Source organism: Mastigoproctus giganteus, chromosome 8 (assembly GCF_048544385.1).
Source record: "Mastigoproctus giganteus isolate SK-2022 chromosome 8, ASM4854438v1, whole genome shotgun sequence".
Lineage (NCBI taxonomy): Eukaryota > Metazoa > Arthropoda > Arachnida > Uropygi > Thelyphonidae > Mastigoproctus > Mastigoproctus giganteus.
In genome coordinates, this window is record NC_143582.1 from 231,563,203 (window position 1) to 231,583,591 (window position 20,389).

The 20,389-nt window shown below is 42.2% G+C and overlaps 1 protein-coding gene across 1 annotated transcript in view; it reads right to left on the reverse strand.

Annotated features, from left to right (window-relative positions):
* The window catches only part of LOC150082411 (glutamate [NMDA] receptor subunit 1-like), a 514,944-nt gene that overhangs the window by 455,278 nt on the left and 39,277 nt on the right, over positions 1-20,389 (reverse strand). The window contains exon 2 of the mRNA XM_090380513.1: positions 6,767-7,176. Coding sequence (XP_090236639.1) covers positions 6,767-7,176 — 410 coding nt within the window. The remainder of the gene's footprint in view (positions 1-6,766; positions 7,177-20,389) is intronic.

The following is a 20,389-nucleotide window of genomic DNA, read 5'->3' on the forward strand; positions in this document are numbered from 1 at the left end:
AGAGTGAGGATTTTCCTCCTTGAACCCTATAATTCACAGTTGTAAGGGCAACTGATTTGTCTCCATAGAACAGGAGCGTATAATAGACCCAAAGGGAGTGACTGATCATGCAAAGAACAAAAGTGAATCTTCCATTACAATGCGCTTTAAGAATATTTTTCTTTGTTCTATGTCATATTTATAGGATGGACCAGTTTTCCTTCTGGTCCCCACAGAATGCCCAAGTTTTGCCCTGAATTCAGACGTCAGTTGCTTCCACGTTATTTATAAATCCATTTTCTTCTTCGGCATCCTTAATGTTTCCCCACGATGCTGCAGTAATCTTCCCCTCGCTTCCTCTTTTTAAAGTCATCGCAATCCATCTTCTCCGTGTCGGTGGTGTCGAGGGGACAGAAAACAGCGGGGTCGGCAATTGTTAAAGTTTAGGCATCCTGGGAGACCAAATTCCTCGGCAAAGAGGTACACACCATTTTCATTCTGGCTGACTGAATAAACGGATGCGTGTTTTTCTGGCACTTTCTTTCACTCCTTAATGGAGGTTTCAAGAGCGCCGATGGTCGGTGGACTGCCTTCAGCTAGTCATAGGAGGCAGCGACGCAGCCCTCTCAGTGACAGAAAGCCCGGTGTCCATCGTGATGAACAACTGCTTATGGATGTTTTTATTTCTTCGAGGACGGTGGGGAGGACACGCCAACGGTTATTTTAGAGAGAAAGCGGGTGCCAACACAGACAGTCTGTCATCTTTACGATGCTCTCAGAGATTGATGGAAACGGTCAGCCCACGCCGAATGGACCAAATAATGGAGAGACGGTTCTTGGAGGTAAACAGCAGGCTTGGAGCAACACCGTGCAGGCTGGGCTGAGCCAAAGTCACGCAACAAATCGAATGACACTCGCGGAGAAACTATCGATTGGCAACAGCTTGCGGCAACGATTTATGTGTGAATAGGCTTCCAAATTCGGACTCGAAGATCGCACAAAACATACTGCTGTTGTGTGCAGGTGGCGCCACTCGAAAATATGTCACGCAGCAAGAGACAGCGCATTTATTCATTCGTGAGGCGAAATATGGGCGAAATACATTTTGGAAATTTATAAAAAAAGAAAGAAAAACATTCTCGAACACGACTCAATAATAATTTAGTACTTAGCTCTCCAGCAGATGGTGAATCGTGTCTTTCGTCGTAGACGGATTATCTAACAACCCGCGACCAGAAAAATTCATCTTCTCTGAGATAGAAGATGTTCGTACTGGTCTTTTAAACTTTCAGAATGCATTTATAGGCAGCATTCCCATTTTCTTCATTTCGAAATAAATCAGAAAAAAATATGTGGTCCTATTGATCGAGAGATAAGTAGGGTCCACGATAAGAAGCGAGCGATCAGGCCTACGTTCGGTGATAATGTCCACAGAGGTTTGTCTCGTTATCCGAGGAAATAACAGAGAAAGCTTTTCCAGCTAAGGATTGGCACGTGGTAACGCACAAAAGACTGCAGAACTTGCAACTACAAAGTATTCAATCACCTTCACAATGCAGTGAAAGCTGCGATCGAGATGTATAGTAGGAACAGGTTTAAAAATGTGCAGGCGCGCGCGCACACACACACACGTTTAAATCTTTCACCGTTAACTTGACGTTAATGAGTCACCATTTCAAAATATATCCATGTATAAATGCACAAAGGGTAAAAAGGATTAATTTGTTTATTAAAAACATTAAGATCTCATTTTAAATATAACCGTACAAATTCGCAGATTTTAAAAAGTTGAAAACAGCTGACACACGATCATTGTCAGATTGCAGGAAGTTGTATGGAAATGGGTCCTTCGCGTTGCAACATGCCCCATCCCATGCGGCGAGCAGGATGTGGTAACAAAGCCCAGAAGCTCAACTAATTTCAGGAAACAAAGCCCAAAAATTCGCCTGGCCAGCCCAGAGCTTATACCTGAATCTTAGGGAAGAACTTGAACGCCGGATGATCAGGGCGGGACCAGTTCGTCCTCTTTCCTCCTCCTGTGCAGTTGCCAGTTCAACTACACAGAAGGAGGTTGCAAATGTTCGACGATGGATTGATGTCGTTGCTGGGGCCAATATCTTATTAATCTATTCACTAACTTTCCAAAAAAAATAATTTAACTACCACCATAGCACTGCCTCTGCGGAATTTGCCTTTGTAATAACCCCTTGAAGATTGACTTATTAACTAAGAATATATATTTTGAGAAAGGGGTTCTTTCCCGCAGAACGCCGGACTCTCACGGGACTACAGTTCCACAAGGAACTAAGTACAATAGCAAAAGGCGTTTAGAGAGGCAATCCAGTATTTAAATTGCTGTTTGGGAACTTAAGGGCTGCGATGAGTCTTCGTTGCGAACTCCCCGAAAAGTTTGTTACGAATAGTTCGCTCGGAGAATGAAGAAGTCGCAAATGAAATCGTCTAACAGATGAGCCACTTACTGGCGTGCAAACAACTCTCTGTTGGTGTAAAGTGTAAAAATTTAATCCGATTTTCACTTCACTTGCCTGCCATCGTGTACGAAGAAAGCACAAATTATAGATTGCAGCTTCTGTCTGCATTTCTCTGGGCGATGCCCAATCGATCGGTCTTTGAAATATTTAAAGGCCAATCGATACTTCATGCACACTCTTTCGTATAGCCTGGAGTGCTTCTAGGAGCGATGGAAATCGAAAGGATGTGGCACTACAGAAGATGACTTTTAACCATTAACGGGTCATCGGTCGGACATAACAAATCAGACACCAATGAGAATTCTTGATAAAGGAGGGAGATGATCTATTTAGGAGGAAAACCTCTCTCCCCTAACTAGTTTATGAAATGGGAGGAGGTTTCTAAAAAGAAAGTCAATGTACTCACATGGGATTGGAGGCCATCTGCCCTCTGTACGAGATTTACATTTTCTCTTTTTTGGAGAAGCTGAAAAATGAAGTTTGGAAAGCAGTCTTTTCCGAAAGAATTACTTTTGTAAGCATTTAGATATAATCTTGCCTGAAAAATCTGGTAAATTATTTATGAGGTTTTGGGGAGAGGAATTAAGGATATTCGGGAGAGAAAGATTTAACTGTATTCTTGAAGCCGAATGGAGTTGGTGACTGTTGAGAGAATCAAGCACCACGCAGTCATTGGGTACTTTGCTTGAAAGGGAATGAATTTGGCCGAAAGAAATTAATGAAAACATGCCGCTAACATTAGGAGAATCTTGTCCTTCTTCGTACTCCACGGTCAAAAACTGGCTTGTAGAATTTAAGGGTGGACGAGACAGTGTTGAAGATGAACCCCACAGTGGTGTGCATCTTAAACACTGTCACTTTGAGTGGCCTGTTACCGTGTCAGTAGATGCAATTTTGTGGATGCCATTCATGATCTGATTGTGCATCGTATAATAAGATGCAAGTGCATTGAGACAACATTCCTCACTCCCATGAACGAGCTCACGATATTCTAGTGAATGTTTTAGGAATGAGAGGTTTCCTCGAAATCGTCCCTTAAAGCACTGAATGCAGATCGGAAGTGGGAAAGAGTGAGGTGTCGTCGTGAAATTGTGCAGCATTTTGAAGCTAATACAGTTCAGTTTTGGGGACAGGATATCGCTATGGACGAAACATGCGCACATCACTTCGACCTTGAAACAAAAATAACAATCGAAACATTCAAAAAGAACAATCGAAGAGGGATGCTTCCACCTAAAGTGGAAGCATCCCTCTTCTTTCCCCCTGTCTTCTTAAAGTTTAGAGTGCAAAAGTCTGCTGGAAAGGTCATGCCATCCGTATTCTTGGGTGCAGAAATAGTGATCACAGTTGAATTCCTGGAACGAGGTGCCGCTATCAGTCCCGAGTATTATTTTGACCTACTGAGACGTTTCCGCGGAATTGAAGCTCAAGAGACGGAGGAAATTAGCGAAAGGAGTTCAACCTTTTATTTTTTACCTGCCTTTCTCATCTGGAGAAGGCGCCTCCGTAGCCAGGTGGGAAGGAGCAGCAGTGCGTAGCACACGCTTCTTGATTAGACCGGGGTTCGAGCCCGTCACCACCAAATACGGAGGATGCGGAAAGGTCAGAGAATGATCACCGCATATCCCGGAGCAATATGGCCTTAGTTGCTAATGCTCCTAAAAACCAAATAACAAACAATCATCTGGAGAACCCCCTTTTTCTTTGTCCTTCCATCTTCCTATTGCCCTTGCTCAGTTTTTTTTTCTTCTCTCTTTCTTTTCTTTTTTAACTTGGACTTCGTCTAGGAAGCTTAGGCCAACCAGGTAGAGTCTAGCCAGAGAATAACGGGCAGCCTGGCTCACCTCCCAGTGGAGTGGCGGTTATAAGCCCACTGGGGGCCTTGCGGCCAAGAAGCCAGAGAAACAACAGAACCCAACACACAATGCTATGTACATACAACATGCCACACATACTTCTGGCATTTACAGAGTTCTGTATACTTCACAAGATTACTGATGGCGCAGATTGGGAGACCGCTGGTGGTGTCTTACCCTAAATACCATGCCACTATGCTGTTCTTTACTTTACTCACTTATTTACTGATTATACATGGGAGTTTGAATAGTAAACTCTATAAAGTAGGATTGTCGCCCACTCCATTGTGTATTTGTGGGCTCCAGGAAGACGTTGATCATATTCTTATCGATTGCCATTTATATTCCTATACAGCAATTTTAGAAATGAACTGCAGTTTAACTACAGGGTGTCTTTTCTAATGATAATAAGGCACTGTTGATTCGAACCTTAGATGCTTTTAAGGCATTCAACTTATTCGCTATGCGTACTTTCCAGAGAAGAATGGAACTTAGGTCGTCTCTTGTGGCTGATTAACTAGTGATTCACATGTTGGATTCTGTCACGTAGAAATGATTGACGGCTAGACGGAAATTTACTTGGTTGTTATTCCATAGATCTCTGTTATGTAGTATCGTCAAGTAAACTTATTTCTTGGCGTTTTAAAATCTCACCTACACTGAAAACTTATTTGGATAAACTGTGTTGATTGGCTTGTGTATTTGTATATAAACTGCATATTGATTTCTTGGGATGCAAAATTCCTAACTATTCTCCTGGGATTTTTTTGGTGGAGTAGTTCACTGGATGAAATCTGAATAACTGTATAACAAGTTTAATCTTGACGTTTGTGCGACACATCTTAAATTCAGTGCTGTGTCATTGTTGGGCCTGTGACTGATGGACTGAGGACTAAACTCTACTCATTGTTGGTTTGTTGAAGACCATCAACTTCCTTCTGTATTTCGTCAAAAAGGATGGACCAGGAAGAGGAAATTACTTTGCTAATTCCGGTTTGTTGTGGTACATCAACCTTCTTCATTCCCTCTAGAGGATGGGACCATGGAGATAACTTTAACTTGCTGATCCTGACTGGAAGTGGTTGCGGGATGATTTTTCACATTATTGCGGCTTTCTGAAGAAGATCTTCGAATGCTGCTGCTGCTACTCCTATGTTGGGATGGGATTTCTCAAGGAAATTTCTCCTGAAAGATGTGTATTTTTCCACTTACTCTTATGTCTTTAAGCCTTGTTCTTCTATAACTTCCGTTTCTTTGGCGGATCTCTCTGTTTGGTCCTCCGCTTTTCTATACGTACCTTCCACTACCATCTGCGGGGAACGAGTTGTCCAACGTTGAAATATATAAGCTGCTTTCCAACTTGGGAGTGAATCTGACTAAATCTGAAGTAGAATTAGATGATTTTCTTGTGAAAAAGGGAATGTGAATAGTATTAATGTTCTGTTTTTTATTTTGGGTTTTTTTATTTATTTATTTTTAGCTGATGCAGAAAGAAGTTCGCGTCCGTTCCTCATTACTAACCAATCAGGCAACCTTACAACGATTGGGATTCATCTTATGTATACAAGTAAAAACTATTAATAACTGAACAACTGATTAAGGAAACAAAGGTTTCAACTTATTTTGGAAATATGTGAACGTGAGAATTATAACCATCAAAAAGCTTTAAATCCCCAACAAACAGTTGATTTGCTTACAGATTATTTTGCAAATTCTCCCACACGCTAAAATTCCTCACTAATGCAATATTTCTAACTTTGATGTTTCATCTAAAATTCATCGGAAAATGAAAAGAGAAAGCCGAAATTCAAAATAATTAGCTTCTTTAAGAAAAAAAGGAAAAGTTTATTCACAAGTCCTGACCACATTCCTGTAATTGTTTTAAAAAAAATTCTCATCTTTGCTAACACCTGTAACTGCATCGATGTATTATTCCAGAAGCAGTCCCCTCATTTATAAGGACATTTATTATTCACATTAGTAAAAAAAAAAAAAGAAAACTACCGATCTCTTACGAAGTTACTGAAAACATCTCAAAGACACTGACGTCATAATTCGAAAAAGGCTTACCCACTTTTCAATCAGTCAAACACTATTAAAATATTCTGGAACGCTCTGTAAGGACTACATTTTATTGTGGTCTCTCTCTCTCTCTCTCGATTCCTTATTCTTTAATATACACCGTATGGCCAAAAGTATTCAGACAGCTCCTGGCCTTTAAGAAAATTGAAAGAGATCCAAGTTGAGTCCATAACTTGGATCCCTTTATTAGTTTCGTTTCAAAATCAAAGGCCTTTGATTATTCCACTATAAACTAATCGTTCCACTAAATAACGATCTAAAATAAATAAAAATATTGTCTTATTTCGGGAGCAAACAGTTTTAATGAGTGGAGAATAATCAAAAAGACAATGGATTGAAAATTGGTGAATTCCTTACCTGAGTAGATATGAGATTCTCGCAGACGCTCTGTGCTGTCCGAATGGGGTTTCTGTCCATGGGCACCGGGACGGCTTGCAAAGTGACCCCTGGCGGTAGGATGTTGCGTTCGGCATTCACGTCTTCGATGGCTTGCATGAAGTAGGCAATCTTGTCGCCCGCAGTGAGAACTGCCCCAATTTTGTAGATGCTGGGATTTTCGTGCGCGCACACAACCAGCCCCCGTAAAGGGCCGAATCTCTGCTGGGCGGACAGGAGCACCGCGATGCGAAGTAAAGTTTGGATGCCATTCTGAATGGCAGCCAAATGGGAACGGCCAGATCTGTGGAGGTGCCGGACCACGAGCGGCGGACTCATTCTTCGGGGAACGTTCTCCACCAAGGGGCGTGTCACCGTTCTAGACGCATCACCTGTAAAAAAACGAAAGCGGGGTTGAGTAGCGAAAAAGGGCAAATCGGAAAGTTTCTTTCAAGTGAGATCGACTAGAGTTTATTTTAAATCAGACGTGACGCGCAACATTTTGATGACGTCGCAAAGGAAATATGACGTCATTTAACATTTTTCGAGATGAGCAATTTTCGAGTGTGATACACTACCAGACGACAGTGTTCTCTCCCCCGTAAACAATCACCCTTTCTTTTAATGGCACGTTCCTAGCATCCCCCTTCCATCCCCTATCGTAATGGAACAGCTGCGTCAAGCAGGGGCCGTTTCCATGGTTTCCCAAACAGTGACAGAAGGCTGCGAGAAGAATTCAAATCAGCAAGTTTTGTGACGTCTCGCCTCGTTTCTTACGGTTGCTAGACAACGAAGCGATATTTATAGCGTCCGTGGAGCTGGCACGGGGCCGGTAAGACGCGCTTGCATTTGTGTCTAATCCTATTTGCGAGGGAGGTTTAGAACGAGGCGTTAAACAACCCCCTGGGGTTGTATCTGCGTGTGTGTGGATAATTATACCGTGACACTTACGGGGTGGTGGTTACTGAAATTTCAAAGATTCACGGGACGAACAGCTGCGGGTGAGTATCATCGGGAATAGAAACACTCTCTCTCTCTCTCTCTCTCTCTCTCTCTCTCTCTCTCTCTCTCTCTCTCTCTCTCTCCTGGACCATTTCCAAAGATCGCAGTTACCATGGTAACGTTCGCATCCACACCCGACGAGAAGTAACGGCTGAACTCGCAGATAGATTCACCTCCCCCCCCCCCCCCGCTGTGAGCGACACATTCGCTATGGTGAATGCCCAGAAGACTCCGACAGTGGCTACTTTTGCAACACCAGTTGTCTCTCTGGTGAGCTGTGGAAATAAAAGCCACGAATCTAGTTCAACTCCAGTTTCCTTTCGCATGAAAGGATTACAGGAGTAATCAAACCAATTATGGAAAAAAAATTCTCAACAAACGCCTAACGAAATTCCAGAGATGTATCCTCAAAGTTAAAACTTTCCTCTTTCATCCCAAGAGCCTAGAGCTATTTTGAGATGTTATAAAACCCATCTATCTCTTGTCCTACAGCCATCCCTGAATTCGTATCAGAATCTTTCCCGTAATCCCAATACACCCCAACTTTTTAAGCAATCTGCCGTGTGGAACCAGGTCAAATGCTTTGCTAAAGTCTAAGCATACAATTTTAAAACTGCTTTCTTGCATTCAACTATATTTTGACACGTCATAGTAGTCCTAATTTGGTTAATCAATACTTTCCATTCACAGAGCCGTGAAGAGACTCATTTAGGACATTTCATATACAAACATTTCTTTTAATTTTTACAATCTGGAGCATTATCCAACTCAATTTATTTCTTATGTTTCAGTAGATCAATTAGATTTACTGTTCCAGATATGATGGACCAATTATAACGCAAGAAACTGTAACAAACTCCATATTAAAGGAAACTGCTTGAAATGCTACTGAAGACTTCAACCGGATAAAGTTTTGTAAAAAGGCCAGGTCTGACGAAGCCCTTTATCCGATAGAAAGTGGTCATCGACTAACCTGATCCCGAACACCAGGTCGAAGTCGATGTTATGCATGAACCTCGCTCAACTTAAGTCCTAGAAACAAGGTTCAAGAAATAAATTCGCTTAAATACCCTCGCAAAACTTAGCAAAGGACAAGATGGTGCACCAAACTTAAGTGGCAAATTAATCAGAATATCAGATGTCAAGAGAAGAAACAATAAAGAAAACGTGGAATTAAATTTAAAGAAGTAACGGGGACAAAGGGAATAGAAAGGGGTTATTTGAAGAAACGTTCAAAGTTATGTAATGAAATATGCGCGCCTCGAGATATCAAGAATGAAGGTCAGGAAGACGCGACCTCAGGAAAGCGGTTATGAAGTTACAACAGGGAATGAGGTGGACCTGGCTGTTCGTCAACACTTGTCTGGAAAAAAAAAAAAAAAAATGGGAACACGACGTTTGAAGGACTCTCAAAGATCTAAAAAATAAAGTAAAGCTAATAACTATTACCTTGGTTTCTTTATGCCTGAGAAGGAGTAAATTAATGAATTTAATAGAAAAGAATTCTGCAAAACTTAAATTTACAGATGTAAACAGCAGAAGCAGTACCAGACCTGAAACAAAGCATAAAAAACTGTAATGTAAAAAAGAACGGAATGGGCTTATCTTTTTCAGACCTTTAAATGTCTTCCAAATTTAGTGTCCACTGCTTTCCCCAGCTGTCATTTGTTTTTATGTATTCTAAAGTAGGAAGAATTTATGATGTACCTCCAGGCTTTATGGCTGTGTCAGGTGATTTTAATAAACAGATAAAATAAATAAAACTCCATGTGGAATTTGAAAAAATATTCTTGCCTTGAATTTCTAAACTTCAAACCAAAATCAGAAATCTGCGATTGTTGAAGTGATAGAGAGGTATTTACTCACCCAAATAAATGAAATTTATTCAAGTGGAGTCTCTTCCTCGGGGACGACTGATCCTAATGAAGGACTGCATCCTATGGACAAAACCATTCCGAATCAGATAACTGATCTTCCCCGGCTTTGGAAACTCCGTTGTGGATGCTTACCACGAAAGATTTTTCAAAGATCCAATCTACCAGAAACAGATACCAACTATTCCATCTTGCCTTCTCTTCCCCACTGCCTCTCGGCAACCTCTCATTCGCCATTTCTAGCAGACAGAATATTGATAGTGTCCTCTGAGTGCCAGCGCAACAAGGTCTGCAATGTGTTCTGATCACATCACCATTTCGGATCCCTCATGCTATTCGTTGTAAATGGGACTGTGCAATTAGCAGAAACAGTACCAGTGTGTAATGTCTTTCGGGATTTAATGGACAGCATCTCTCCTAGTCGGTTTAGCCATCTTAAGATCCAATATTCGATGCCGCCAACTATCTTTTCTTGATTGCATATCCGTGCAGAGGACCAGATCTTTGAAGCATGGGTGGGGGGGGGGGGAAATGGGTGTGTAATATCTTGTTATATAGAACCCGGGATTCGAACACGGGCATCTTTCCACCCAGTGTGAGGAGGACAGTGATTATAACCACTGCACTACCCGCGTAGACATTCGAAGAGGGAGAGTGGTTAGAAATCTGTGAAAGGCACAGAAATGTTTCAAACAGACTTCCATTAAGTTCCACCTCACGTCGAGATCACCCGCGAGACTACAAATCACCCCCAAATACTTCATTTGCGGGGTGTCGGGGCACGTCTAGGCGCCGAAGAGAAATCCCTCTCTTGTGACAGCAGGAGATTACAGACCTCGTTCTCTTTCCAGTCATAGGAGCTTTTAAAGTAGAGACAGTGTAAGTCGCGGAAGAGATGCAATGTGCGGGCCCATTTCCTGCCTGGGAGCACTCGTGATTAATGCGCACTAGCGAATATAAGAAAGGCCAACAACAACAAAGCCTTTGAAAAGCCAAATGGCCGCCGGCTTGTGCTACTTTTCTTTTGCATATGCACGTAGGATCGTGTACACGATGCCTTAAAAATACACCGATATTTATTATTTTAAACACCCCTGTACCGAAATTATCTAGGGGGGGGGAGTCCTTACATACATCCAACAAAACTTATTATATAGTAACATAGCAGAATCATAACATAGATACAGTCATTTACAATATGAATTGAATCTCAAAATAATTCTGTCGAGCGTTATTTCCTCAGTCCAATAAGTCTTTTGAAGACACTAAACAGCATTAATTCCAGATTTCTAAGTGTTCAAAGGCGCTTAATGTTTTTTCCTGTTGAATCTCTTCTTTACTGAATTACATTCTTCATCAGATTTGTAGTCTAGTGTACAATTCTGCTGCCTGTCGGTTTTGTCATGGCTGTACCTGTTCGGGTTATTTTGAAGTCGATAAACTGCTCCAGAATATTAGAAGGAAACAGGCACCTTAATCCGTCCGTGTGATGGAGAGCGCTGCGGAGATATTGATGATAGTGGAACCGGACTCCAAGACTGGGCGTGACCACACGATTTTCAATTTGAGAGGCATCTAAACTCCCAGTCAGAAGTTGTGCAAGAATGCAGACTCCATGGATCTGTATCCATGGAGTTACTCTCAAGTTTGCATATAGTATGGCTTTTGATGTTGTAAAGGGCTTCCCGGCAATCATATAATACCACCGGAGCACCCAGTATTCCAGGCTGAGCAACTTCCTCTTGCAAAAACACGTTGTGCCAAATCCTCAGGCAGATACTTTCGTCATTGTTAAAAGTGAATGGAGCAAGAGGGATAGTCATGTAAAAAGTGTCCTAGCGGTACTACAGCCGGTAGAATCGCCGCTTCCCCACACCTGGTGGAAAAGCCGGGCGTTGGTGACATCAGGAAGCTTTACGTGTCGTTTTCACAAGGATTAAGAGGAGGCTGAGTTAGTCGGTCTCAGACGAGGGTAGCATGTTTCTGTTTCCCTCTTTCTTCTTCAAAAACACTGCTCGGATTTTTCGTTCGGCAAACAGGCAAAATCGACCACAGAACGCACACGCAATTTACAGACATAATATGTACAAGCACAATATATTTGTATATATTATGTCAGTAAATAAGCTATCAATAAGTCAAACCCCCCAAAAATGCGCAATATGGTCTAAGCCAGACGGGTTCCCAACCTTTTTTTGACTCGCGAACTCCTTTCAACATAATATTTTTAAAGCGAACCACTAAGCCTATATTCTCTGAAATCGTATAATATTTCTGAATTTTTATTATAAAATATTTCCAGTACTACGTTTTTATAAGCGAAATTGCGCAATAATAAAAAAAATATTAATGAGTATTATTTATACTTTGTAAAGCAGTTAATGATCAGTCCAAACTAGCCTTCGAACAGGCTGAGAGTGAAAAACTTGCTTCTTGCCCTAATGGTAGCCGAGCATTCTTGGTCTCTTGCCAAAGCTATTGGCCGCAACTTTTGCCCATCTCTTCTCCCACCTCTTTCAAAACCAGATGGTTCTGTTGTCACTTCAGGATATTTTTGTGGTCTTTTTGCACTTTCTTATTCCAAAGCTGTTTTTCCTTCTGCTTGGAAAGTTGCTCATCTCCAGCCAGTTCATAAAACCTACACATAACAATGGTCCTTGAGAATGAAACAAAAATTTAATATGGGAAACATATTTATTTAATATGATACGCTATAAAATATAAAGTACGTAATTATAAGAAAATGTTGGAGATGTGGTTTCTTTCTTTGGCAATTCTTTACTTTTTATTAAATTTTATTGTTTATTATTACTTATATTTTGTAGTTTACAATATGTAAAGCTAAGCAGACGCCATTACAGAATTTATAGTGGGAACCCCTGGAACACTTTCGCGAACCACCAGTTGGGAACCGCACTTTGAGTCAAACATCAAACCAAACCAAATCTGAAAAGTGCTAGAACCGTTCGCCGACGATTGTGTTATATGGAGTTGATAGCCAATTGTTCCAATCAAGAGCCTCTTCGGTTTGAATCTGCTTCACGTGGTTTAACTTACGCCTATTGGTTATCGTCTTCAGTGGAAATATGAATGCTGGTGACACTAAGCTTAAAGGAACTAAACACTTTTGGAACGTTAGGGAGTGGCAACAGAAAGCCATTTTGAAGCCCAAATTTTGTAAATTAACTAGTTTGGAGGAATGAGTCTTCCGAATTATTTTCTGCTTGTCTTTCATACACGCAAATAATCATTTGCTGCCAATGTAGTTAAAGATTTTGGAGTAGTATTTTCTTCCAGTTGCTCATTTGCTATTATTTTCATATGAAAAATGAAAAGCACGTGGATCGAAGGTTGAGAAGACAAAAAGGTATTTGTTGAAATGAAGACTTGAATTTCTGTAGTTTGTAATTTTCTGGAAATACACGAGTAGGACGATTGTTCCAGAAAACAGAAATGAAAGGATAAATGAGGAAGAAGAAAAGTTCGTTTCGTGAGGTTGAAGTTGGACAGTAAACGGATGTTGACTGGTTTTGGCACGCATTCGGAGGAGAATGGAGCAATCGTAGATGCCATTTGAGAAGAACGGTGTGCATGCAAGTGTCTACAGAAAAGGCATGTAGCGAAAATCGTCTCAAAAGGTAGAGACAGAGATGGGACAGACTTTATGAGAGATAGAAAAATTGATGCTCCTATTTTATATTAATTTAACTGTCCACTCAGGCCTTTGAGGGAACATAATTTATTTCTCATCACCGAATTTAGAACAAATCATCTTAAATGTGAATATTTTAATAGACCCACAGCATTTCTTAATGAAAACAATATTGATATCTTTGTTTTTGGCAAAATCAGTATTAAAAACGAAATTTTATTTATTGAAGATTGTGTATGTTTTGTATTTATAAGTGACAATTGCAAAGCAAAATGTAAATCACAAATGTAAGGCTTTATGCTGTTGTTGTTGATGTTGTGATTAATAAATAAAAAAATAAAATAACAAAACACAGAAAATCTGACGGGCGTCTTTTGATTAGTTGTTGGTTGGTTGTTTAGGTTTTAATGGCGCATCAGCAACTGGGGCCATAATGCGCCAAACCGTCTTTTCAATGGAACCTAGAAGCGTGAGAGAGGATCAGAACAATATTCCATGGCAGGGAGGATTTGAGATTTGTACAGAGTGTAGTTGTTTAGAAGAAGAGAGAATCTCAGGTTCAGATGAAGTGGAAGCAATATTTATGATGTGCTTATTGCCAACAGAGATTAGAAGTCAGGTAATCCCCAACAGAGATATGACTTTGCCTAGAAACCAGAAAACTGTGGAAGATAAGCATAGGAGCAGAAGAATTCTTTTTGTGAAATATAAGACAGGACTCAGTTTCAGAAGAATTGGAATTAACCGAGTTACTTTGGCCCCACTGGAGATTTACCTGAAGATCAGCATTTGGTAAGGAATTGGTAGTAGATATTCGAGAAGTTGAAGCTGTTTAAACAGGGCAAGGTTTCTCAGACTGGAAGGTGGAATGCAATGTGCTACCATCGGCAAAACTATGGATAGGATTTCGGGATGGAGAAAGAACAGAATCTTGGGGAACACCAACATTGGTGGAGAAGTTAGAAGGCAGAGCGCCATCTACCATCACATATTCATTATTCGTATAGATGCGGTAATTAAACAAGGTTTTAAGAGATTAAGTTTCATAGTCGTAGAAGGACATTGCATGGTGGTTGTCAATGGAATCTAGATTTCTGTAATGACCGATCTTATTCCAAGTGAATATTAAGATAGTTTATTTAACTATTAACTAAATCACTACAGATTAAGGTAACGTTTCGGGAGCCTTGCCGGAAACCCTTGTGTATTTATTAATTTAAAGAAAAATGGAAAAAAATTTAAAAAATAGCGTGGATAGAGAAATTTTTTTGAAACTGTGACATACCGGACTGTCAACTGATTCCAACTGCATATTGGGAGGCAGTGTGTACTAATATATGATACGGGCGTGATATATGATGCGTTATTGTCTTCTATGCATGACGTACGTTTCCTAAATAAGCAACTGCGATGTCCCGTATAAATACGTGATGGTGTCATATTTCCTCGTTTGCTTGTCGCCGTTAGTCTTGCGTGCGCGCCCTGTCGTCACTCTTTTTCGCCAGTCCCCGAAGAGGAAACGAGTCCTGAGAGGGTTTAGCCGCGCTCATTTGGCATTAGGCGTTGAGGTGCATTCCTGGAGGAGTTGGATCTCGCGCGTGTCGGTTGCCTCTCTCTAATGGATGATACGTTCTCGTTATGCTCCGACACAAACAGCGGCCCCTAGGTGTGTCTGTCGTGACGGGATTACGGGCGTCAAGTAGCCGTCTGTCAACAGCGTCAAAGCTCGGCGCCGCCAAATGGCAGTGGCGATAATCAGGCTTCAGCCGGAGGGTGCCAACCCGGAACCGAACTTTAATATTGGAGTGGGAGCGCAAACAAGAGGACGAAGGCGCCTGATTGGATTGCGTGTTTTGTTCGTCTCTCCAGAATGTCGCGAGAAGATTGCTCGCGCGGCGGGGAGGAGGAAGAAAAGACCTCCGCTGAAGGCGACGTTTCTTTCTTTCCCTCCGTTTTCAAGATCGCACGGCGGCATCGTAGAGCGCGCGTCACAGGAACGAGCTCTCATTACGGATGTTGCATGCGCCTTGTGACAAGCCGGACAAGGGGGGGGGATGGTTGGTATCGTCGCTTGCGGAATGACGATCGGTTAATTGAAAACAGCGAATGCTTTTGGTAATCCCCCGAAACACTTCGGGAGTATCAGCGCATGCTCATTGGCAGCGTAAGACTGAGGACGGATTTGAGGCCAACGTAAACAACCTCTGGTACGCAACACGAAAGACGATTGAAACTAACCTTAGTACAGGTTCAGTTTTCAGAAAAGAAGATGCTCGTTGACATTTCCACTGGAGGTTGCGTACTTTTGGGAAACACTGTGAAGGAAGGTCGTTCAGAAGTCCAGGGATGATTGAGTGAAAAATCTGGGACAAGTCATTGGCTGGAATTAAAAAGAGAAGAATACATTTTGGATGGATAGCATTCAGGAAATATAGTCACATACTGAAGAGCAATATCCCAGTTTGTCTGAAACGTAAAATAATGAACCAATGTATACTCCCCACCCTGACTTATTGAAGTGAAACTTGGGCACTCACCAAAAGAATGGAAGAGAAGCTGAGAATGGAACGAATTTTATTGGAAATCAGAAAACTTAAGTAAAGGACATTCTTATCAAAACCAAAGAATTAAAATGGAGTTGGGCAGGACACATAGCTCTAAGGAATGATGACAGATGGACTAAGAAAATAACAGAATGGTACCCAAGAGAAGCTAGAAGAAAATCTGGAAAACAAAGGTGGAGATGGATAGATGAAATTCACGAGTTTGTGGGTATTAAATGGGTGGCCATTGCACAAAACAAAAGGAACTGGAAAGTTGCTGGAGAGGCCTTCATCCTGCAGTGGATTTAAAACGGCTGATGATGATGAGGAAAAATTGGTTTGGTGAGGTTGGAGTTAGACAGTGAATGGATGCTGACTGGCAGTTTGAAATTAAAAAAAAAAACAAATCCACTTGGCCATTTACTTCTCTACGATTGTGTGTGTGTGTTTTATAAGAACAAAATACGCGCGTGATATTTGAGCACAGCACAGGATGGCCAAGACGAATCTATGAAGCCTGTCGAGGAACATCAACGACGAGGTTACGACTGCAACTATACCTTGTGCACCTGTAACTTCGGACGACGCCTCCCCCCCCACTGCTGACGAAAGTCCGCAGGCTAAAATTCTGCGACCACTTCGTATGAGCACAGGTCATCGTAATGCTCCGTGTTTTGGAAGTAAACGGGGTGCAGGGACCGTACGCATCGGGTGACAGGTTCTGACGCGAAATAAGAGAACTACCATTCCGTAACCCGCACACCACGTGTACTGATCATCGTCGTGGAAGTGTCGGATTGTGATCCCCTCGGACGTGTCACGTGATGTAAACTGTACCCGAACCAAAATTTGCCTCATTCTTCGAGCAGAACCCCGAAAATCTGGAGTTCTTCCCACGCGCTTCGCTACGGCTGGGTGGAAAGGGGGAGGCTTCCCTGTGACACGAGCGCGGTGCGCTTCACTCATTAAAACGAGGAACCTGGAAGGGGAGGCGTCAAGCATAAGACGAGCAGTGTTCGACGCCTGAAGGATGTTTCTTGATGTGACGTGAGGGAAGCGGCACATGACACTCACAACATCGCTTACATATGAAAATGACAACGGCGAAATTATATTCCGAGGGTGATCGCTTGTCATGCGATGCTCAGAAATGACCTCGCGCCGAACACTTCGGCGGTTCCCCCGCAGAAGCACAAACTGAAAACTGCGCCGCAGACGCAGCGGAGAAGAAATGGACGCATGCGCACACGACACTTACGGTAAACAAAGGCCGCTGCACCCCAAGCAGTGCTCGATGATGTTTACGATAATGCCCTTTCACATCCGCTGTAATGTGCGACACACGCCCAATACACGAAGCGTTTCGCCCTCCCTCTGAAACTTCATCGCTGCTGCGGTACTCTCTCTCTCTCTCTCTCTCATCCTCTCTCTCTCTCTCTCTGTGTCTTCGCTCGCGCTGTTCGATCTCTCAAACTCTTCCTCGTCAGGGGATGCGCGCATTCGCATTTCAGTTCCTCAAATGTCTTCACGAGGCATCTTCGTCCAGCGCAGCATCCCTCGACTGTTTATTATTTAAGGGGGGGAGCATCAATTTCAAGTGCGTCTCCCTCGCCTCGACTGAATCGAGACGCGTTTCTTTATCCCGTTAGAGCGAACCCGCGACGTCTGAGCCGGGCTATAAATAGTTGAGCGCCGGAGAGGTTCCATTGACCCCCGCTCGCTACGTGGGAGAAAAACATCAGAGGCGTGTGAAACGATTGCCGCCTACATCGGGAACGTGTCACGGTTCGTGCAATTACATAACGAGGCAACGATGGGGGATCTCAGAGGCGGTGGAGAGAAAAACAGATTGCACGCAATCTTCTGGAACTTTAAAAAGGGCGGTTACGGCCGGGCGGATAATGATGACATGAACCGACGATGGAGGTGAAACGAAGGGGAAGAGTAGTTCGTGAAAGGGGCTAAAGAAACTCGTTTCAATTATGGCGCGGGGCTGAGATTAGGTCGAAACGTGACCAGCGATTTTGGAGAAGTAAACGGAGAATAATTCGGATCCCTTAAACCTCACCCCCATCCTTTCGAATTATTCACGTTTGCCGATTTGAATTTGCCGTCCTTTCAGCAGCTGATGAAGACACAGATGTCAATGTCAAGTCGCTTAAGGTCAAACGCCACCGGGGGTGTCCCGAAGTCCGCGTTAAGCCGCAGAACTAACTCTCAACGCCATGTAACATGTAAAATCTTACAAATATATTATTTTATAGAAAAGTGAGATTAATTTAAAGTAAAACTCATAAATATGGCAATATGGGGGAGTGAAACCCTACAAGTCAAGAATACAAAGGGTACTAGGAAAGTTTTGCAATACAGCTTTGTTTATTTAATTTTTTCAAAGTAATTTCCTCTACATTCAATACACCTCTCCATCCTCCGAAACCAATCTTTAAACCAGTTCTGCCAAGTTTCACTAGGGAGTAAAGCACACTCGTTGTCCCAAGCCGGCACAAATGACTTTCACAAATAAAACAAAGCCAAACAAAATGGCAATATTTGAGAACGGCATCCTCGTCCAAAAGGCTCAGTCACACATTGATCTTGGTCTCAAGTGGGACGAAGGCCTGACCTTCCGCCCGCACTTCGCATACATCCGTAACAAAACATACGCGGCGCTTTGGGCAACCAGGCAGGAGCTCACCGGTATTAGAGACCCCGGTCTGATGAAGCAATACATCAACAGATGTGTTACTCCTATTCCCCTATACGCGGCACAAATCTGGTCTTCAGCTCCCGAATGCAGTATCAAAGCCTTTCTAGGACTCGAATACTGGCTCTTGAGATGGCTGAACAGAATTTCAGCTAAACCTTTTACCATCTCAAGAGCTATACTATACTCCAATTTAGAGGTCACACCCTGGAGACAAATAATCACGTCAAGGAACATAATGACCCTCGCTCAGCTTTTAACGGGAAGGACGGCTGGATGCACCGAAAGCCCGAGAGTGGATAGAAATACCCGGCGAAAAATCAAGACGAGTTGCAGATAAAGAACCACAACTGAAAGCGGCATTTACGCAGTTGGATAGCCTCGGAAGATTCTTTCCAGCAAACACCATCCAGCTATTCAACAACCTCAACATCAATCCTGAAAAGCTCTGCACTTGCAAATCCTACAGAAAGGAAGTTCTCAGAAACTCTTACTCGCAAATACAGATGTAAGGATACAGTTTCAGCACCTTGTTCGGCCAGACACAAGCCACTGGGCTTTAGGAAACCCGACCTCATCAGGAAATAGATGTCAGGTTTGCCCTACGTACATAACTCTAATCCCCACAGAAGAAGACGACTGCGGGAAAATTGAACTTTCAAATTTTTTATTTGGCTGTATCGCGGTCATTCCTGTTGTTTCAAATGCTGTACGTTGCTTGGCTGTAAATATTTGTGTTTATGTAAATATGGTGAAACTCCCACTTGTGTGTGTGTTTAAGCAGAAGGTATGTTTCAATTGCCACGGTATTATGTTCTTACCAGTTTACAGTAGTAAAAGCCTTTGCGAGTAATCAATAACTCAATTATTCTATATTCTAGATAATTATAAATCAGATATTTATTTTTTTTTTTATTATTATTATCCGTTTATTTCCATAAGGAAACCACCCCGGGACGGCAAAGTGCCAGGAGGGTGCTAAGTACATATCAGGGTACGAGATACTACGTGCAGTGGGTTACATATACTGAACACGTAGTCTCGTCCCGAAATATTATATACACATTTTATGTTTAATATATATACAGTATTTACACATTGATGATTCTGTACATACATTATACAACTGATATATTTACAATTCACTAATAATTCCATCTATAAATTACATATTTACATAACTGTTACAGAAGGTATATTTTTACAGTCAACAAATTATTATTGTTCTGAAAGCAGAAAGTTTCTCTTTTACTCTAAATTCTTTGGTACTTTGCAGCCGATTCATATTTCGGTAAGTCTGTACGAATCCTGGAAGATCTCTTTCCGGTATGTTGCATCCTCACACAGTTTTTCGGCATCTATGTGTAGTGAGTTAAATATTTTCGCTGCATTTGATGGGAAGAATCTTTGCAGGCTACTAAGATTGTTCAGGACTGGACGCAGTGGATTATTTACTTCCCCGCAACGTCTAGCAGTGGCACGCGGTTTGACTAGAATATTATCCAGGACTGGAGCATCCACTCTGCCTGTGAGCATTTGTGCGAGAGTGTGTATGTTCCTGTTAATTGTCCGCTGCATCCAGGGTGTGATGTTAAGGTTTGAGTAGAGAATGGCCCTTGAGATAGTAAAAGGGTGGCCAGCAATTCTGTTAAGCCATCGCAAGAACCAGTACTCGATCCCAAGGACGGACTTATAATGTGAATCTGGAGCTGAAGACCAGATTTGCGAGGCATACATTGCAATTGGCAGGACACACATTAAAATGTACTTGGTCGCTAGCTGAGGATCCCTAATTCCTACCAGTTCCTGTCTAGTAGCCCATAAAGCGGC